Source organism: Lissotriton helveticus, chromosome 12 (assembly GCF_964261635.1).
Source record: "Lissotriton helveticus chromosome 12, aLisHel1.1, whole genome shotgun sequence".
Taxonomy (NCBI): domain Eukaryota; kingdom Metazoa; phylum Chordata; class Amphibia; order Caudata; family Salamandridae; genus Lissotriton; species Lissotriton helveticus.
The window spans coordinates 901,760,426-901,777,164 of record NC_136073.1 but is presented as its reverse complement, the minus strand read 5'-3'; the positions used below and the strand labels follow the sequence as shown (position 1 = coordinate 901,777,164).

At 43.8% G+C, this 16,739-nt stretch overlaps 1 protein-coding gene across 1 annotated transcript in view; it reads left to right on the top strand.

Annotated features, from left to right (window-relative positions):
• Positions 1-16,223, top strand: part of GP1BA (glycoprotein Ib platelet subunit alpha) — a 39,015-nt gene extending 22,792 nt beyond the window's left edge. Inside the window, exon 2 of the mRNA XM_078671325.1 lies at positions 13,428-16,223. Coding sequence (XP_078527451.1) covers positions 13,431-15,305 — 1,875 coding nt within the window. The 5' untranslated portion in view covers positions 13,428-13,430 and the 3' untranslated portion in view covers positions 15,306-16,223. The remainder of the gene's footprint in view (positions 1-13,427) is intronic.
• The last annotated feature ends 516 nt before the right edge of the window (positions 16,224-16,739 follow it).

Sequence of the window (16,739 nt, the reverse complement as noted above, 5' to 3'; positions counted from 1 at the left end):
ATGGACGAAATCTGGAAAAATACCCAGTATGGCTTTGAATGGTGTTAATGCCATCGAAAATACTGTCTTAAATACCTTTGAGACTCCACTGGTATCAGAAATATTTAAGATTTCATTCAGGATTTCTGCGAAATGTATGGGGGAATTAGTTGATAACAATGAATGTATCTCTGCAGTCGTCCTTGCGACTTGGAGATCATACGTTTCTTTTGATGACGTGAGCCTTGTCGGCGTCTGAAGAAGCACTGTTTTCATTCTGCTTAAAGTATCTATTCGAATAGAAGTAATTTTCAAGTTGGGCCATGCCCTTGCCTCCCTGTCTGGAAAGGAGCTGGGGAACAATGAGTGTCCACAGCACTTGACCTTCGCAGTCGTAGTTACGAGATAAGGAGTCCCGGGCATAAGACTACAGCATCTGCGGTCTACAATTAGAATGTAACTCCCATTATAGAGTCTTTGAAAGAATGGTTCAATCTCTGTTGCAGGCGCGCCTTGCTGGTGACATGAAAGGTTATTTGAGTTCCCTTCACAGGCTCCATGCAAACTAATTCCGTTACACAGAAGTGTACCGCTTAGTGACATTGCACAATTATTGCCACTAAGAAACACTTTCTGTCCTTTATTACTGACACATGCATGTGAATAGGGCAAGTTCCATGTTGTTTTAATGTACCCCTTTCCCAGCTTTTCGTACATGCCAGCCTGTATATATTGTTGGCAGTATTGAAACCTGAAGGTTGATATTGGAATATTAATTATCCCATGTATTATCCATTCACTGACAGGTCGTTCTGACATTGTCACTGGTAATCTCTCAAGTTTCTCAATGCTCAGGATTGTATAATCAGCACCCTTCTGGGCCATACTGATTTGTCTATCAGTAAGGTTAAAGATATTGAAAAGTGACGTTGTGTTGATTAAACGCCAAGGCACATAGCCTGAACGCAGATTTTGTAACGTCCAGCCAAGCTGTACAATAGAACGCAATTGGGACTGACCGTGTTGTAATAACAGTAAGTCTTGCGATAATATGTCGATTGCTGAAGACACAATGCTGTCCAAAGAAAAAATTCTGGAGGACAGAGTCATTAACCCATTGTCCACTACAGAAAGTGATTTTTCCAAATTAATACGGTCAATTTCTCGTATCCTTTCTGCTGTCTCAATTTGAGTAACCTTCCAGGCCTCGTTGTATGCTGCATATACAGAGGCTGCTATGAAACGTTTTTGACGCTGTTTGCGCGGTCCCATAATGAAATCACGTAAGTCAGCACCATCAGTAAGTAAAGTTAGGTGTTGCTTAATTTCTGCCAGTGTGGAAGTTTGTAGCCATTGAAGGCATAATTTGCCCACACTGTAGGTGGTTATTATTCCTGGGTGATGTCTTTGGGAATATCTAGGGTCTGGCCTGGTCATTTTGAACCCCTGTGTTTTGTTCAGGAATCTGTCTTGACAGTTATTAGTATCTGTGGGCCAGATCAACCACTTTTTCCAATCTGGATGTGTTCTGTTTTGGTTTAATACATAATTTACGTCTATCTCTTCATCTGTAGAGCTATTGCTGTTCATTGTTGGTTTTGGAATAGACGGTTTATTTAAGTCTTTGATTTTGGCTAAGCCAAGACAGGTAGTTTGTTGAACAGTGTCATTTAAAAATATAATTTGTTCTGGGATCATGCAGGCTCTAAACAAAGATTCTATACCCTGTACTTGCCATTCTTTTGTGCCCCAAACACTTTTCAATTCAACATATTTGTCCCAATAATCAAAACCAAAAGTATTCATTTGTTCAAAGAATGAGTCTGAATAGATCAATTTTGTGTTTGTTATCATGGTCTTCTTTCCTGTCTTATTTGACAATTTGAAATAAAATGTTTCAGCATTACTTATGTTAAAACCTGAAAAATATGAATATTTGTCGTAAACGGTTCGTGAGCTTCCTTTTGGAGGGGTTGCACAATGTTCCCATTGATTATAATTTAAAACATTTCTAGGTTGTGCAGATCTATGTAGAAAATGGTTACCATAGTGGTTATAACAGTACATACTATCATAATTTGTAGAACCCTGCAAATAATCATGTTTGGTAAATTTAGCAGACATCACTAAGTCAGACATCATATTATTTATACTTTCAAAGTCCCAATCATCAGCAAATGAGCTTGGTTTTACAAAGTCACTCAATGAGATCTTAATTTGGTGTGGATATTTCAGGATTTCAACCGGACCATAGATTTCGTAGTCAGTGTTGTCCCATGCTACCCCACCCGGTATAGGATTGGCTGTGAAGTTGACTGAAGAAAGTTCTCTTTTCTCGACGTGTGAAGATGTGTGTGGTTTGAGGATCAAGTTGATTTTCTGACTTGCTGTGTCCATTTTAGCATATTTTCCCTCAATGAAGCGTCCCAATGTAAGTATCATGATGAGCCAAAGCATGAGGATAAATGCACCAAAACCCACCCAAAATTCGATCCATGGAGAAACTAGATATGTTTCTTTCAGTTGTTTCAAAAGTACTTTAACTTTATCTTTAAAGGTTTTTGTTGATGGCTGTGTTTTTGATTCAGTGAAGCCTTCAGAGGAATCATCGAAGTTTATGAAGTAGCCGGATGCAGTTCTGTCAATTGTTCCAATAGCTTCAGGATTACTGTTTCTTGCATAGTCGTTTGTTACTTCATTATAGGTTGGTGTGTCTCTGCTAAATGTTTTTATTTGGGTTTTCAGAGGTCTAAGTTCCATTGCATTGTTGCATAGTCCTTGTTGTTCTTCTGTAGGCGTTTCGAATGTGATTAGCCTCTTTGTTAGTACCTCTGTACTGGTAGCAAACCTTGGTGTTCTGCTACTTATGGGGAGTCCACTCGGCCTACTATTTGTTATCGGCCACATGATTGTGGTTTTACCAGGTCGATGGATACAACTCGGTTCTCCTTTTTACCAGCAAGCGGCGGTAGTACAACTGATCTTGTCCCGTTGACAGACAAGACAGGAACTGCTTTTCTGTAAGAAGGCCCAAATTCCTTCTTTACCGCGATCTTTTCTCTGACTAGATCCCCGATTTTTGGAATCCAGACAGGTCTTGCTGGGACAGGTGGTGGTTCTTCAGTGGTTGTTGGCTGCTGTTTCAACTTTATGTTGCTCAGGTCTTTTCTTGTTTCGTTTAAGTCCTGTAAAATAGCCAAACGATCTTTGATATCAAAGCTTTTTTCCTTTACCACTGAAGTCTGACTGTCAAGGTCAGAGATTAACATCCTAGTTCCAAATAATAATTTGTACGGACTGAATCCCTTCAGAGAATTTCTTGGCAGGTTATTTAGACTACGTTGGACACTTATTAGATGTTTGACCCACCCAGCTCCCGAACCTAATACCTTTGCCGTTATAGATTGCTTTATGTCACGGTTTTTTCTTTCAACAATTCCGTTCCCCTCAGGGTGAAATGGACAAGAGTACCGCAATGTCACGCCCATGCTGACCATGGCCTCCTTATAAGCTCTAGAGCTAAAAGCAGGACCATGGTCCGAATGCAGCATGCCAATTGCGTATGTGCCGATAAAGACTCGCAAATCTTTTATAACAGTTCTGGCGTCAGCCGTTCGCTGGGGCCACATCCATATGAATCTCGTACATGAGTCCACTGCAACCAAGATATATTTATAGTTACCATCCCTTTGTAAGGGACCACAGTGGTCTAGGTAAACACAGGCTAATGGTTTATCCGAGATTAGAAGGGGCGTCTGCGCTGGGCGTCTCACTGTTGATACTTTCATTCTTTGACATATTTCACATTCTAAAACATAGTTCCTTGTTTGTCTTCTCATTTGTGGCCACCAGTATCTCTGTTTTAATAATGATACTGTGGCTGAGACGCCAGCATGTATAGAAGCAAGCCCTTCGTGTGCCGCTATTATCAGTCCTAACCTATGTTCCATGTTTGGAATTGCCCTATCCCCCACTCCAGGGATTCGAGCAAAAGGAACATTGTTTGCATCAGTTATGTATGAGTATTTTACTGGAAAACCTTTCGGGAGTGTTTCTATCGAATCCTTTACTGTAGCGCTGACAGCCTGTAATATTTCGCTGTCTATTTTTGTTTTTGACCGTGTGATGGCAGCTACGGAAGCCGTTTGCACAGCTGCCTTCGCGGCCTCATCAGCCGATGAATTCCCTGCAACGTGAACGCCATCACGTTGATGACTCAGTGTGTGTATCACGTGAGTCTTTGGTAGTTCTTTTTGTAAAAGAACTACTTGTTCCCAGAGCATTTTATGCTTGATTGTGCCACCTTTTGCATCCTTGAAACCATTCTGAAGCCAGATCTGCAAGTATTCATTGTAAGACTGAACGCAATAATACGAATCGCACACTATGAGTGTGGGGAATTCTCGATCGGTATTTTCAAGCGCCATCTTGAACGCCAATAGTTCAGCTCGCTGAGCTGTACAATCTCCTAAAGATTGTGTTTTAGTGATTGCTGGTTTAAATTTCCCTTCGTGCCAGCGACCTTTAACGATCGCGCACGCAGCACTGTAAGCTTGTTTACCCCCTACTGCGGGTTGTGCTGATCCGTCTGTATATATTATACAGCCGTAATGTTCTAGAGGCAGAATTTCGGTCGGCGGAGGACATTCAAATTCATATTGGAGAAATTCTTGTGTCTTTAAGTTATGATCAAATTCGTATGCCACGTCTGTTGCAGCAAGAGAATTAGCCCATTGTATCCATCTCGGATGGAGCGCTTTAGCATTTGGAATGCTTGCCTTTGTTACCGCCTCTAGGGCTGGTATCGGTGTCACGATTATTATTCGTTTACCTTGTGCCAGGGCTCGTTCTTTTGCTATAGCTGTCTGTGTTGCAGTTAGAATTTTTTCCGTTGGGCTGAATTTCATTTCAGCCTTAGTGTACAAGTGTGATTTGAATGCAATTGGTACCTTTTCTCCCTCATTAGAGGTCAGGTATGTGAATCCGCATCTTCCTGGGATGACTCGAATCACAAGATTGCGTGTGTTATCACGTGTTTCTAATTTTGTTTTAATTAGCATGTCTGTTTGTAAGGATCTCAGAATTTCTGTGTGTATTTGAGTCCAATTGGTTCTTTTAAAATCCGGTTTTATTAGATCATAAAGGGGTTTGACCCTTTCTGCGTAATTTGCAATGTATGTTCTTCCGAAATTTAGGAAGCCTAGAATTGACTGTAGGTTTTTTAGTGTTCTAGGTGCTTGGAGTACGGCACATTTCTCTAGGAAATTGTCAGCCAGGCTTTTGCCTTCACTTGATAATTCATATCCTAAGAACAGGACTGTCAGATGGGCAATTCTGGATTTTTTAAAGTTGAATTTGTAACCCTCTGCTGCGAACCCAAGTATTATGGTGTTCACTCTCTTCAAGTGAGTCTCCAAGTCATCATCTGTTAGGTATATGTCGTCGACATACGATAATGCTTCGTCGTCATATGTTTGTAGTAATTCTGTTACTCTCGCTGAGAATACTCCTGGGCTGTTCTTGTACCTCTGGGCTAACCGACAGAATTGTTTTTGAGTGCCATTTATTGAGAATGCAGACAAATATCTGCTCTCTGGTGCTATGTTTTGACAAAAGAATCCATTAGAGATGTCTAATGTTGTTTTGTATTTTTTGCGCACTATGTTATTCATTAGTGCAGCACTATGCGAGTTTTGCACTGCAAAAGTTTTGCAACATGAGTTAAGGTGTCGGTAATCCAAAACTAGACAATATGAATTGTCTGGTTTGGAGACCGGAAACAAAGGGTTGTTCATTTGTGAGGTGCAAGTTTCAATCACCCCCTGGTATTCTAGCTGATCTAGGATTTCTTTTACCTGTTTTTTAGCTTCTTGCTTAATTGGGTACTGCCTCTGTGCAGTAGGTTGTGATTTTAACTGGATTTTGTGAGGAGGAGAGTCCTCATCCCATCCTACGTGATTTTTATATAAAGCAGGAGCTAGGGCTACTGCCCACTTTCTGGCAAGTGTGTATTTTTTATGAATTGGGATATGATTTGAGAAGGCAGGCATAATTATTTCTTCGCCATGAGGGCACTCCCTGACAAATTCTGGTGGCCAGTCCTTTTCAGCTAGAAGGATGTCATAGCCCTTGGAGAGATTATCCCAAAATAGTCCCCTTATTTTTCTAGTCTTATCCCCTTCTATACGTAATGTTATTTCATATATTTTGTGAGGTTTGCTAACTCTGGTGTCTGCAGTTTCCACTTGAAGATATTCATTCGTGTCCACTGTCTCCAGATGATTCATAAGGACTTTGCGAGCTATGCTCACTTCTGCTGCGCTGTCTAGCATTGTCTGAGCCCATTCTCCGTTTTTCAGTTGTGTCCTCAGTATTCTCGGCATTGTTAACTACCTTGATACTGGCTACCTTCTTTTTTGGAAATTGTAATTTCTTTTTTAGCTGAGCAGGTTCCTTGTCTTTGGACTTGGCGTGCTCTTCTCTTTGTTCTGATCGTCCTCTTCTTTCCGATTTCTGCGAGGAAGTCTGAAAAGATTGAGAGGGACGTGTATCAATGTCTTGATATCTATCAGGTTTCTTTATATTATCCCTATTTCTCAGGTTATATCTTTTCCCAGAGGGGTCACTCTGGGGTGACCTGTGTCTTTGGTTCGGAGATTTTTCTCTTCGCCTAGGAGACCTTCCTCTGGACTGGAATTTCTTTTCTTTAGGATTGGATTGTTTGTTTCCATCCCAGCTCTTTTTTTGTGATGTTGAGTTATTATTAAAAAATATTTTTTCAGGACTTTCAATCAGTTGTGGTTTTACTGGTATTCCACCTAAACTATCTCTACCTAGTTCCTCATAGGATTTTTCTATGATTCTGGCAATTTCAGCTGGATGGTCTGCTATATCTGTCTCTTTTAACCTCTGGCGGATCGCCACGTTCGCTGCTTCTCCTTTTATGTTGGCTAATAATATAGCCGAGACCTGCTTGAAGTCTTTTAGTAATTTCATACCAAGAGTTAAAGCGGGTTCTGGACCATATTCATCTTGAATTTGTTTTAGCACATCTGGTATTACCGAAATGGATGGAACACCGTGCGTTTTTGTGTAGATGGAAGCAAAGACTGTACCCCAAGTGTCACAGTCCTCAATGTGTGGTGCGATTCCCATTGGAAGACAGATAGTCAGAATCCTGTGTTTTTCTAACGGGGTGGTGTCTGGAAACACAGCCTCGATTTGGGTGATTTTTTGTGCTAACCAGAATGGTATTTGTTCCCGTTTAGCTGGTACTTTACCTAGGCATGATTGAATGCTCTGTGGTGTAATTTTATTTGTGTTCCCCTGGTGAGGGGTCAGCTGTGGAATTTTAATTGCTGGCTGAATTGTTGAAGTCCGCATCACATATTGGACTAATTGTCTATGTATTTTTATTAATTGTTTTAGCTGTGTTAACAGCTCTGCTGCAGACATCCCATTGATGTCTGGATGTGGTGTGTATCCAGCTAGGACCGGCCACGTTGCTCCTGGTCTACCTAAAGGACCGAGCCTGGTGATGTGATTATTATGTTTTAGGGCGCCATTAAATAAGAGCAAATGCTCTTGAAATTTAAGTGGTACTTCCACCTCCTCGAAAGGAGTGTACTCTCCAGGAGGTTCCTCTACTTTGTAATAGTGGAAGTACTTTGTTACAGCATTTGCTGCTGGAAAATGTATCCATGAATAGTATACCTCTGTCTGCCGATATTCGTGTGCCTCAATTACGAATATGACTGTACCACCTCTAGGTGTCAGTCCATTTTCTATAAGTTTTAAAGTTATAGATTTCCTTTTAATGACCGGGATGAGTATTATATCCGGGTCTGCGTCTTGCAGTGCAGTATCAGCTGCTGCTATTTCAGTTGCTAATCTAACTGCCTCTCTTTCTCCTTCACTGTCTGACATTGTACCGACAGAAGGTTATTTTGTTTGTTTGCAGATCAGGTTTCTTATGGAAACAAAGATTAGATGCACAATATTTTGGAACGGTTTATCCTTCAACGTTGACTAAACCAAGTACCATACATAGGAGTTTCCTCCTGCGAGGTTTGGCGGATATTACCTTTCACCCACTCCAGACGTCTTTGGAGTATTATGGGAAAAAAGGGGTCTGAGTGAGAAAGCACGACTGAGTTACTCTAAATGTCTTACGTTAGTTTTATCTCCCTTCCAAACGCGTTGGGCGCCATGTAGTGTAGTTCCTATTATCCCAATAGGCTCTGCGCATTGGAATAATACCTTCAATAGTATAGGCCTAGACCAGACGTTAACTAGGTCTACTACTGTCGATATTAGACTTAAAGTTTTGGGTTTGCCAGCTAGCTCAGAGTTCACTAGAAACTTTCTCGAATAGGCAAGGAGGAGTTGAACCTCCCTGGATAGACAAGAAGGGATTTAGTTTCTGACAACCATAGAACATGACAACTTTGCTCTCCCCTAATCAAGAGTGTATCTCGAGAGTCGTGTGAACAAAAGGCAATTTATTTTACTCAGTCAGTACGTGCATTCTTAGTCTCATCAGTTTGTAGAGAAAAGGAAGAGACGGGCGTGTTCAATAAAAGATGTTATTTATTGATCAGTCTCTTTTCTCATACAAGAGAAATGGATCGATATTATTGCAATACTTATGGTTAAGTAAAGTGCATACATTAAAAGCAGAAGTATAAAATAATACTGTAAAAACATTGATATGGTTTCTAAGCCATATGAAGGTTTAAAATGAATAAAATATATTACATACACATATACATTTGGTTAATCGTACTCAACTGGTGTTTCTAGCTACGCCTACCCCGTGTACCTGACCTAAGCCTAATACGTGGGCGGGAATAGAAAGTTACAGTTTACGTTAAGTTTGTTTTGCCAAGTGACTGACTAAAGAATTCTCTGTGAGGGGTTATTCAGTTCTGTACCTGGAATCTAGGATGGATGAGGGATGGTATCTCTCGTCTCTGGTCTCGATATTCCAGGCTGCCTGCGAGGGCTACCCGGAAGCGCCGGAGCTGGATTTCTCGGCAGGAGAAATAGGCAGCTGCTCGTTCTCAGCGCGTCAGGAAGGCGGGGCTGCGCCAGCGGGGTCTGCTCTGCTCTGGGCTTCGGCAAGTCTGGCTGCTCCGTTCTCGTCACCATAGGGCAATATCGGTAATATTTATACCTTTAAGGTGCCGAGATTGACGTAAGGATGGACATAGATACGTCAATAAGGATGTCATACGACCAGGTCGTTAGCACATTCTTTTGCTGAAGTTCTCGGTGAAATCAAAACAATGGCCGCAGGGTTTTTCCCAGGTTGTCATAGGTTTGATTTGTTATGAGAACTCCGTATGCCTTATCAGGGGCTGGAGGAATATCGCTTGTCTAATTAGATGGCAAGCGTTATGACCTAATCAGATAACACGTTCCTTTGCCGTAGTGTGGCTTTATCAGATAACGGTTCCTGCATCATGGGGGTTTTCTGCCTCATGAGATGGCTGCTAGTTAACTTGTTAGTTTGCTAACCAGAATAGGGTCAGGAATAGGGGGATCGATACAGAATCTATAGGAATACATCACAAAAGAGGGTGGGGCTTAGGCGCGAACCCTGAGGCACCTCCTTGTCCAGCAAGAATTTTTTGGGAGATACAAACGGGCCCAGGGTGGTGGTTTGCCATCTGTCCGTTAGAAAGTTTCTCAGCCACTGCAGGGCCATACCCCCGATGCCACATTTGAGCAGTCTCTCCGCTAGTCGTTGATGCGAAATAGTATCGAATGCCGCGGAGAGATCTAGGAGGATCAAGATCGTGGATCCTCCGGCATCGAGGGTAAGTCTCAGAGAGTCAGTCACTGCGAAGATGGCCGTTTCTGTGCTAAAGCCTGGGCGAAAGCCCGACCGAGATGGATCAAGGATGTCATTGGATTCCAGATACTGACTCATTTATTTATTTATTACTGATTCCAGCATTTTGCCTAGCAGGGGTAACAAGTATATTGGTCTATAATTGCTGAGCACCTGGGGATCTGCCGATGGTTTCTTTAGAATGGGGCAGACATAGGCCTCTTTCCAGGTGCTCGGAATGAGGCCGGTCAGAATGGAACAGTTCAGAATTTTTTGAATTATAGGAGCGCAAGTTGGAAAGAGAAGAGCCTTTATGCTAGGTAGGCCCAAATCAGTTGGTGAGCCTGATTTTGCTGCTAGCAGTAAGTTGTTTGTGTCGGCAAGTGAGATGGTCTCAAACTGATTAAGAGTACATATGGTAAATGTGATGAAATTGTCCGGAAATGCCGTGAATCCAGAGTTGTTAATGCGTTAGACAGGAAAATTGTCATAGATTATGGACATTTTTTCTTGGAAAAAATTCGCTATGGAGTCGCATAGAGTTTGGGATTCAGGTGGAGATTGTACTCCATTCCATCTCAAACTTAGGTGTGAACAAGAAACTGCTTACCCAAGAAAGCCCTCGGAGCGCAGGCTTGGCTCACCAAACAGTTGCTGCAGCTCAGTCGCGATGAGATGGATTCCCTCTCATATCACCGAACAACGCAACATCCCTAGTCCATGGGTGGACACCAAACTCAAACACTGAAGGAACCAGGCCAATGATAATAAGTAAAGCTGAGTCTTTGGGATTCATACTGGCAATCACCTCTGTAACAGAATATGGCAACATGGCCAGCAATGTCCAGGAGTTTTGTGCACCATTCACAACCTGACAGTCTTCATATCCACTCATGACCTACAAGTGACAGCCCGCTCTCTAGGTATCTCCACACTAGACATGATGCAGCTGTACTCTATGGCTTCCTAAGAGGAATGCCCCTAAAAGTGTCACTGAACTTTTCAACGTGTCCAATCACAATCACAAAGAAAACTGAGCACTTCTTGACAGTCCTGGGATCTTTGACCCAGCTCCCTGTCAGGAACTCTGCATACACAGGATGCCATGTTCACCCTCTGATGCATCACCACCCTCATCTTTCTTAGCACAAAGACTACATACCCAAGGCAGAAACACCAACTCCAGAAACAAAGGAGACTCTGGTACTTGAAATCTCAGAATACAGGAAGCAAAAGTACCGTCAGTCTGTCTCTGAGGCAGCGACCCAGACCTGAAACCACATTTCAGTAGTATGCATGTGGAAGGCTGCTGCGTACAGCGAATCAAGAGAGGGTGAAGGACCTTCTATCCCAAAAACTACAATACCTTGTACCTCCTTGGACATCCTGCTTCCTGGTCCAGAGTCCTTATAGCTCCATGCGTGACTGCATCCTCAGTACAATCTGTCATTATTGTAGCCTGGCTCACAGTTCTGCAGATGTAAACATTCGATAATATGATTTTGACTTCAATAGCATTAATATTTTCACTATTGTTTATAAGGTCAATGCTACAATGTGACGTTTTACATATCTGTGTATTCTAATTCTACGTCCTCCATACATTCTGTTGTAAATAGAAGTCCTCGAGCCGGGTGTATAATTATGGTTCCTTTATTAAAGTTAAGTTGCAGGTCAAGTCATCAAGATGGAAAGATGAAAGTATAGAGAAGACCCACCAGGAGTGACCTCCTTGTCACTCAGCCTGCCTGGTGCCAACTGCCAGTAGAGACCAGGGCAAGCCCCCAACACTCCATGATGTCACCAAAGATTCTAGTGTGACATCATGTGAGTGACAATGAAAACCCACAGACAGAAAAGAGACAGGCTAAATATAACACATTCATTCTCTATTCCAATTTAAAGTGCTCTGACGCTGACTTGATGTGGTCAGCAATATACAATACCTCAAATAAAGTAGAAATAAAAAACATAGTGAGGAAAGTATATATTTAGTACTTTTATCTGTTCTAAAGTCATATCTTATTACTTATAAGTTGAATTTTTGTCGTTTTGGTCTTGTTGAGTTTAGATAGAGATACTTTATTTTTCTAAACTCGTTTGGTGTCCATTCGTGGCGTTATCACTGTATCACTGTGTGTTTTGAGTACAAATACTTTACACATTGCCTTTGGGATAAGTCTGCTCGTGCCAAGCTACCCACCATTAATCCCTTTTATGAATGGATCAACAACAGGAACCCCTTCCTAAAATTCAGCAACTCTGTGTCTTTTCTAGATGTGAATATCATCGCTGTAGAAGCAAAACTTGGCACCTCACTGTACACAAAACCTACTGACTGCAGCAGCCGTCTCCACTTAGAGAGTGCACACCCCAGGCCCCTCAGAGAAAACTTGCCAGAAATCCCATAGAATATAAATAGAATTAGAATATTATTGTGGTCGAATATTCTATATATATGGTTTTATTTTTTGCATGTATTGCAATGGTTTTAAGTAACTCTGCAAAATAAACAAACTGAAACTGAATGTCATAGAATATAATGGAATTTATATTTTGAGGAATGGGATATCCAACACCTTTGTGATGGATTAAGCCATCTGCCGAGATCAAAATCAGGCGTAGAGTTGCACTGAAATGGAGAAAGGTGGGTGGACCGGGATCTCCTAGAGAGGAAGAACGCGATCCTCTGAAGAGCCTTCGATAGGATGCCAATGTCATGCAGAGTTTTTAGATTCACACTGCATGTGAGACTGCATCAAAAGCTGCAGAGAGCTCACGTAGAATGAGGGTCGCTGGTCTGTCGTCATCCAGACGTAGCCTAATATTGTCAGTGGCAGCCAATAGGGCGGTTTCAGTACCGTGAGCGGCCCTAAAACCTGACTGTGTAGGGTCCAAATGATTGTAAGAAGTTTATATGAATTTGAAACATTTTGGATGGAAAGGGGAGTAAGGAAATAGGTCGAAAACTGGACAGGGTGAAAGGGTCAGTCAATGTTTTTTTTTAGTAGGGTGAGAAGAGTGACGTGTTTCCAGGCAGCCAGGAAGTCGACAGTTAAACAGATTAGTCAAACGTGCACTGAAAAGGTTAGGTTTGGATAATATTATGTGATGGGACAGGGGGTTCTCAGTGGAACCCAATCGTATTGAGTGCATAGCTTCCACCAATTCATAGACTGCGATAGAGCCAATGCTGGCGACGGTGCCGTAAGACCCCCACCGATGGCACTGCGGTCAGCCTTCTCTTAGATGAGCAGTGAGTCCATCTATAATTTGTTTTATGGTTCTTTGCAATCCTGAGCAGCACCAGTGTTATCCAAACCTACACGACACCTGCTGGGACCCCCCCACAAACCTGTTCTAATGCCTGATACCTGTAAGAAGCCCATACACTCACACATGAACCCGTAAGGGATACGTCGGTGGAGGCATCCTATGCATACACCCACTAGTGGGATCGCACCAGCCATGGTTCCTTGGTAGTTACGTCTCATGGAGATGGTCGGATGCTGGTTTCAAAGGATACAAAGTGTCCAGGGCGCGAGTCAGGGCTGAAGAAACACTGATAGAACCAACCAATGACATCTCTTTTCTTGTTTTTTTGTCCTTCTAGAACATGGCTCCTCAGCAGCGGAACACGTTTCATCTCTTCCTCCTTGCTTCGGCCATGATTGGAGTTGTACACGTGAAGGACGTCTGCAAAACCGACACAAACGAGCACGGAAAGAGTGAAACCAACTGCAGCCAGCAGAGCCTCTCAGATGTCCCCGTCTCCTCCATACCCACGGGCACGGACGTCCTCCTCCTAAACTTCAACAATCTGCGACTCGTCTCCACCAGCTCCTTCGCAGGATTGCCAGGGCTATCCAAGCTGGACCTCTCCAACAATAAGCTAACCAAGCTGGACACGAGTGACCCACTCCCGCTGGAGGAGCTCAACCTGTCCAACAATTCTCTCGCTCAGGCTCCCAGCCTCGTCGGCTTTAAGAAGTTGACGAAGGTCGTCCTGGCTCACAATTCAATCACAGATGTTCCAGACGATGTCTTCCGGGGCTTGGACAAACTCAAGGAGATAGACCTCCAGGGGAACCAGATTGCCTTCCTTTCTGATCAGGTTTTTGAGGACCTGCATGTCCTGGAGTCCCTTGACCTGTCTTTCAACCAGCTGCGGATCCTGCCCCGGCACCTGGTGAGCAGCCTACAGATGTTAAACAGGTTCTACCTGTCTGGGAACCGCCTGACCGAGCTCCCAGACCAGTTCTTTGAAGGCTTGGACGCCTTGGCTTATGTTTACCTCTATAACAATCCTTGGAACTGCAACTGCGCCCTGGAGAACCTTAAGACGTGGGTTGCAGAAAATGACTTTAACATTTACGTTTTGAATGGCACCATAACACATTTGGATCCGGAGAGCGTGAGGTGCTCGTCCCCTCGGAAGCTGAAGGGCACCCCAGTCATGCAGTTCCCTACTGATCACTGCGGCAAGGCTGTCGATGGTGCACTTGTACACGAGGAAGAACCTACCACGAGTCTCCCAACCACTACGGAGGTTACAACGCAACTCACCACATGGCTGCCCACAACTACCGAGAGAGTAACCGTGCCCACGACTGTACTGACCGAACCAATCACCACATTTATAACAACCACGATGCTCCTAACAACAACAGATCAAGTGACTGAACTAATCACTTCCATCACAACAACAGAGAAATTGACTAAACTGACCACAGTGCTTGAAACAACCACAGAACAACCCACTGAACCGAGCACTGCAATCCCAACAACAACAAAGACAACGCCAACCACAGAACCACCAACTACAACTGAGAAACTGACACAAAAGACCACTGCATTCTCAACCTCCATCAAAATACTGATACCGACAAGCACACACAGACCTGTGAAGGCAACCACCACCGCCATCACCACCAACCAGAGAAAAACACAACCCACCACCCAACAATACACAAGCTTCACTCAAACAGCTTCTCCTTATGAGGAGACAACAGCAAACGTGAGCACCATGGAACCAACAGGCCTCACCACGGCTTTCCTGAATACCATTGATGTCTTCTCAGTGATTGGGAGTCACGACAAACAACTGGGGACGCTGGCTGACTACATCGCCAAATACTGCTGCTTCCTCCATCTCATCTTGTACCTGGTCTCCCTCCTGATCTTGCTGTTGGAGATCCTGGTTCTCCTCATCTGGATGTGTTGGGTTTATGTAAAATATTACAAGCCCACCAAGGTCTACGTGCAGAAACCACCCAACATCTGGCTGGTCCGCTACAGCTTGCTGAATAAAGAGGGGTCCCCACAGCGGGCGCCGGCCCGAGCAACGGGCACCTCCAGACCGACTTTCTCGAGTTTCAGAGGAGCAGCGGGCGCCCGCCAGGACAAGAAGAGGCTATCCGGCCCAAGTCCAGAGATGGAAGTCCAACCACTGGCCACCAGTGTCAGAGAATATTCTCTGTCCACCCTGTAGGACCGGTCCTTAAGGCGCGACGTTCCTCAGTCAGTACTCAATACTGTACCATCTGTAAATGTTGATGTAGGACACGACGGTGGTACCTGCTGCCCAGGTCTTGTGTGGCAAACAGCTCAAATTTGGCACTCAGAGTCCAACTGGAAACTGCAACAAGGTGAAGGAAATTCTTCACTGTTGAGACTGGATAATTAACACCAAAACTGCAAGAATTAACTGTCAGGGGTAGGAGGCACACGCTTAGGTTTATTTGGATGCTTCTGTCTGCAAGCTAATGGAAATGTTGGAGGTAGGTGGGTGGCTGGTGGGGGGGAAGATTCTGATAAGACAGTTTCTGAGGAGCAGTACCACAATGGCCAAGTCACTCCGATGACCAATGAGGTGTTGAGTTGGGAAGCACCCCCACCGTACAACGTTCACACCATGCGGGCAGTGGCCGGCCTTTGGAGCGAGGTCCATCGGGGTGACCAGTCGTGGCGTTATGGCCGGATTGGGGCACTGCTGCTCTCCTGGGAGTCTTTCACGCCAACGGGCGGCTGGCCATGTGGAGGGACGTGGGGTCTCACCTGAGGGCACGTGGAGGGTTCCACTGCGTTAAGTATGCAAAGTCTTAAAGAAGAGCAGGGGAAAAACCTGCTAAAAGTGACTTGACAGGTGATAAACTGCAAAAATATGATTTCAGCAAGACATTTCCCTAGAGGGTTTTGTGGAAAATGTACCTGAAGGAAAAGTTATGCAAAATTCACTAGCTGAAGATACTGCACAAAATGGTCAACTTCACCCTAAAAAAATCAGCCAGCCGTATTTTAATTCAGGATTCTGTCGCTATATTATGTCTGGACCCAGGTGTGTGAAGGATGAGCCTATGACACGTAAGGGCTGCCCCTTCATTGATAATAAAATATAACCACATCTCCACTCATCAGTGTTTCGGTTTTCAATTAATGAAGCATTTGTGCATTTTTTTCAACGTTACTGATGTCGCTTCCTGTGATGTTGCCAGTCATGTGACATGCTGTTGGTGGAAGGTCATGTGATATCACGCTCATACGTCATCAGGGGCAGGAGCCGGAAGGTCAAAGGGTGCACAATAGCTCCACTACCTGGCATTTTGGTGAATTGAGTCCACAAGTTTTTTAAAGGCCACTACTTTCAATTTAGCTGATCTGGGGACGTGACCTGTGGCGTGCTGCAATTCAAATGTAGTTTTTTAAATCCATGCTCGTGTTTATAATCAGCAGATGCCCGCTCAGTGGGGGCTTCTGCTGTTCTTGGCTCCCCCTTCCACTGGTGGAAGTGTCCGTTCAGGATACAGACCAGCACAACATTGAGAGCACTCCTCAATCCAGCGGGAGGCCTTTTTCACCTAGTTAGTAACTGCCACCACAGCTCACAGAGTCCCCTGTCATTTCGGAGGGGATGCGAGGAATACAG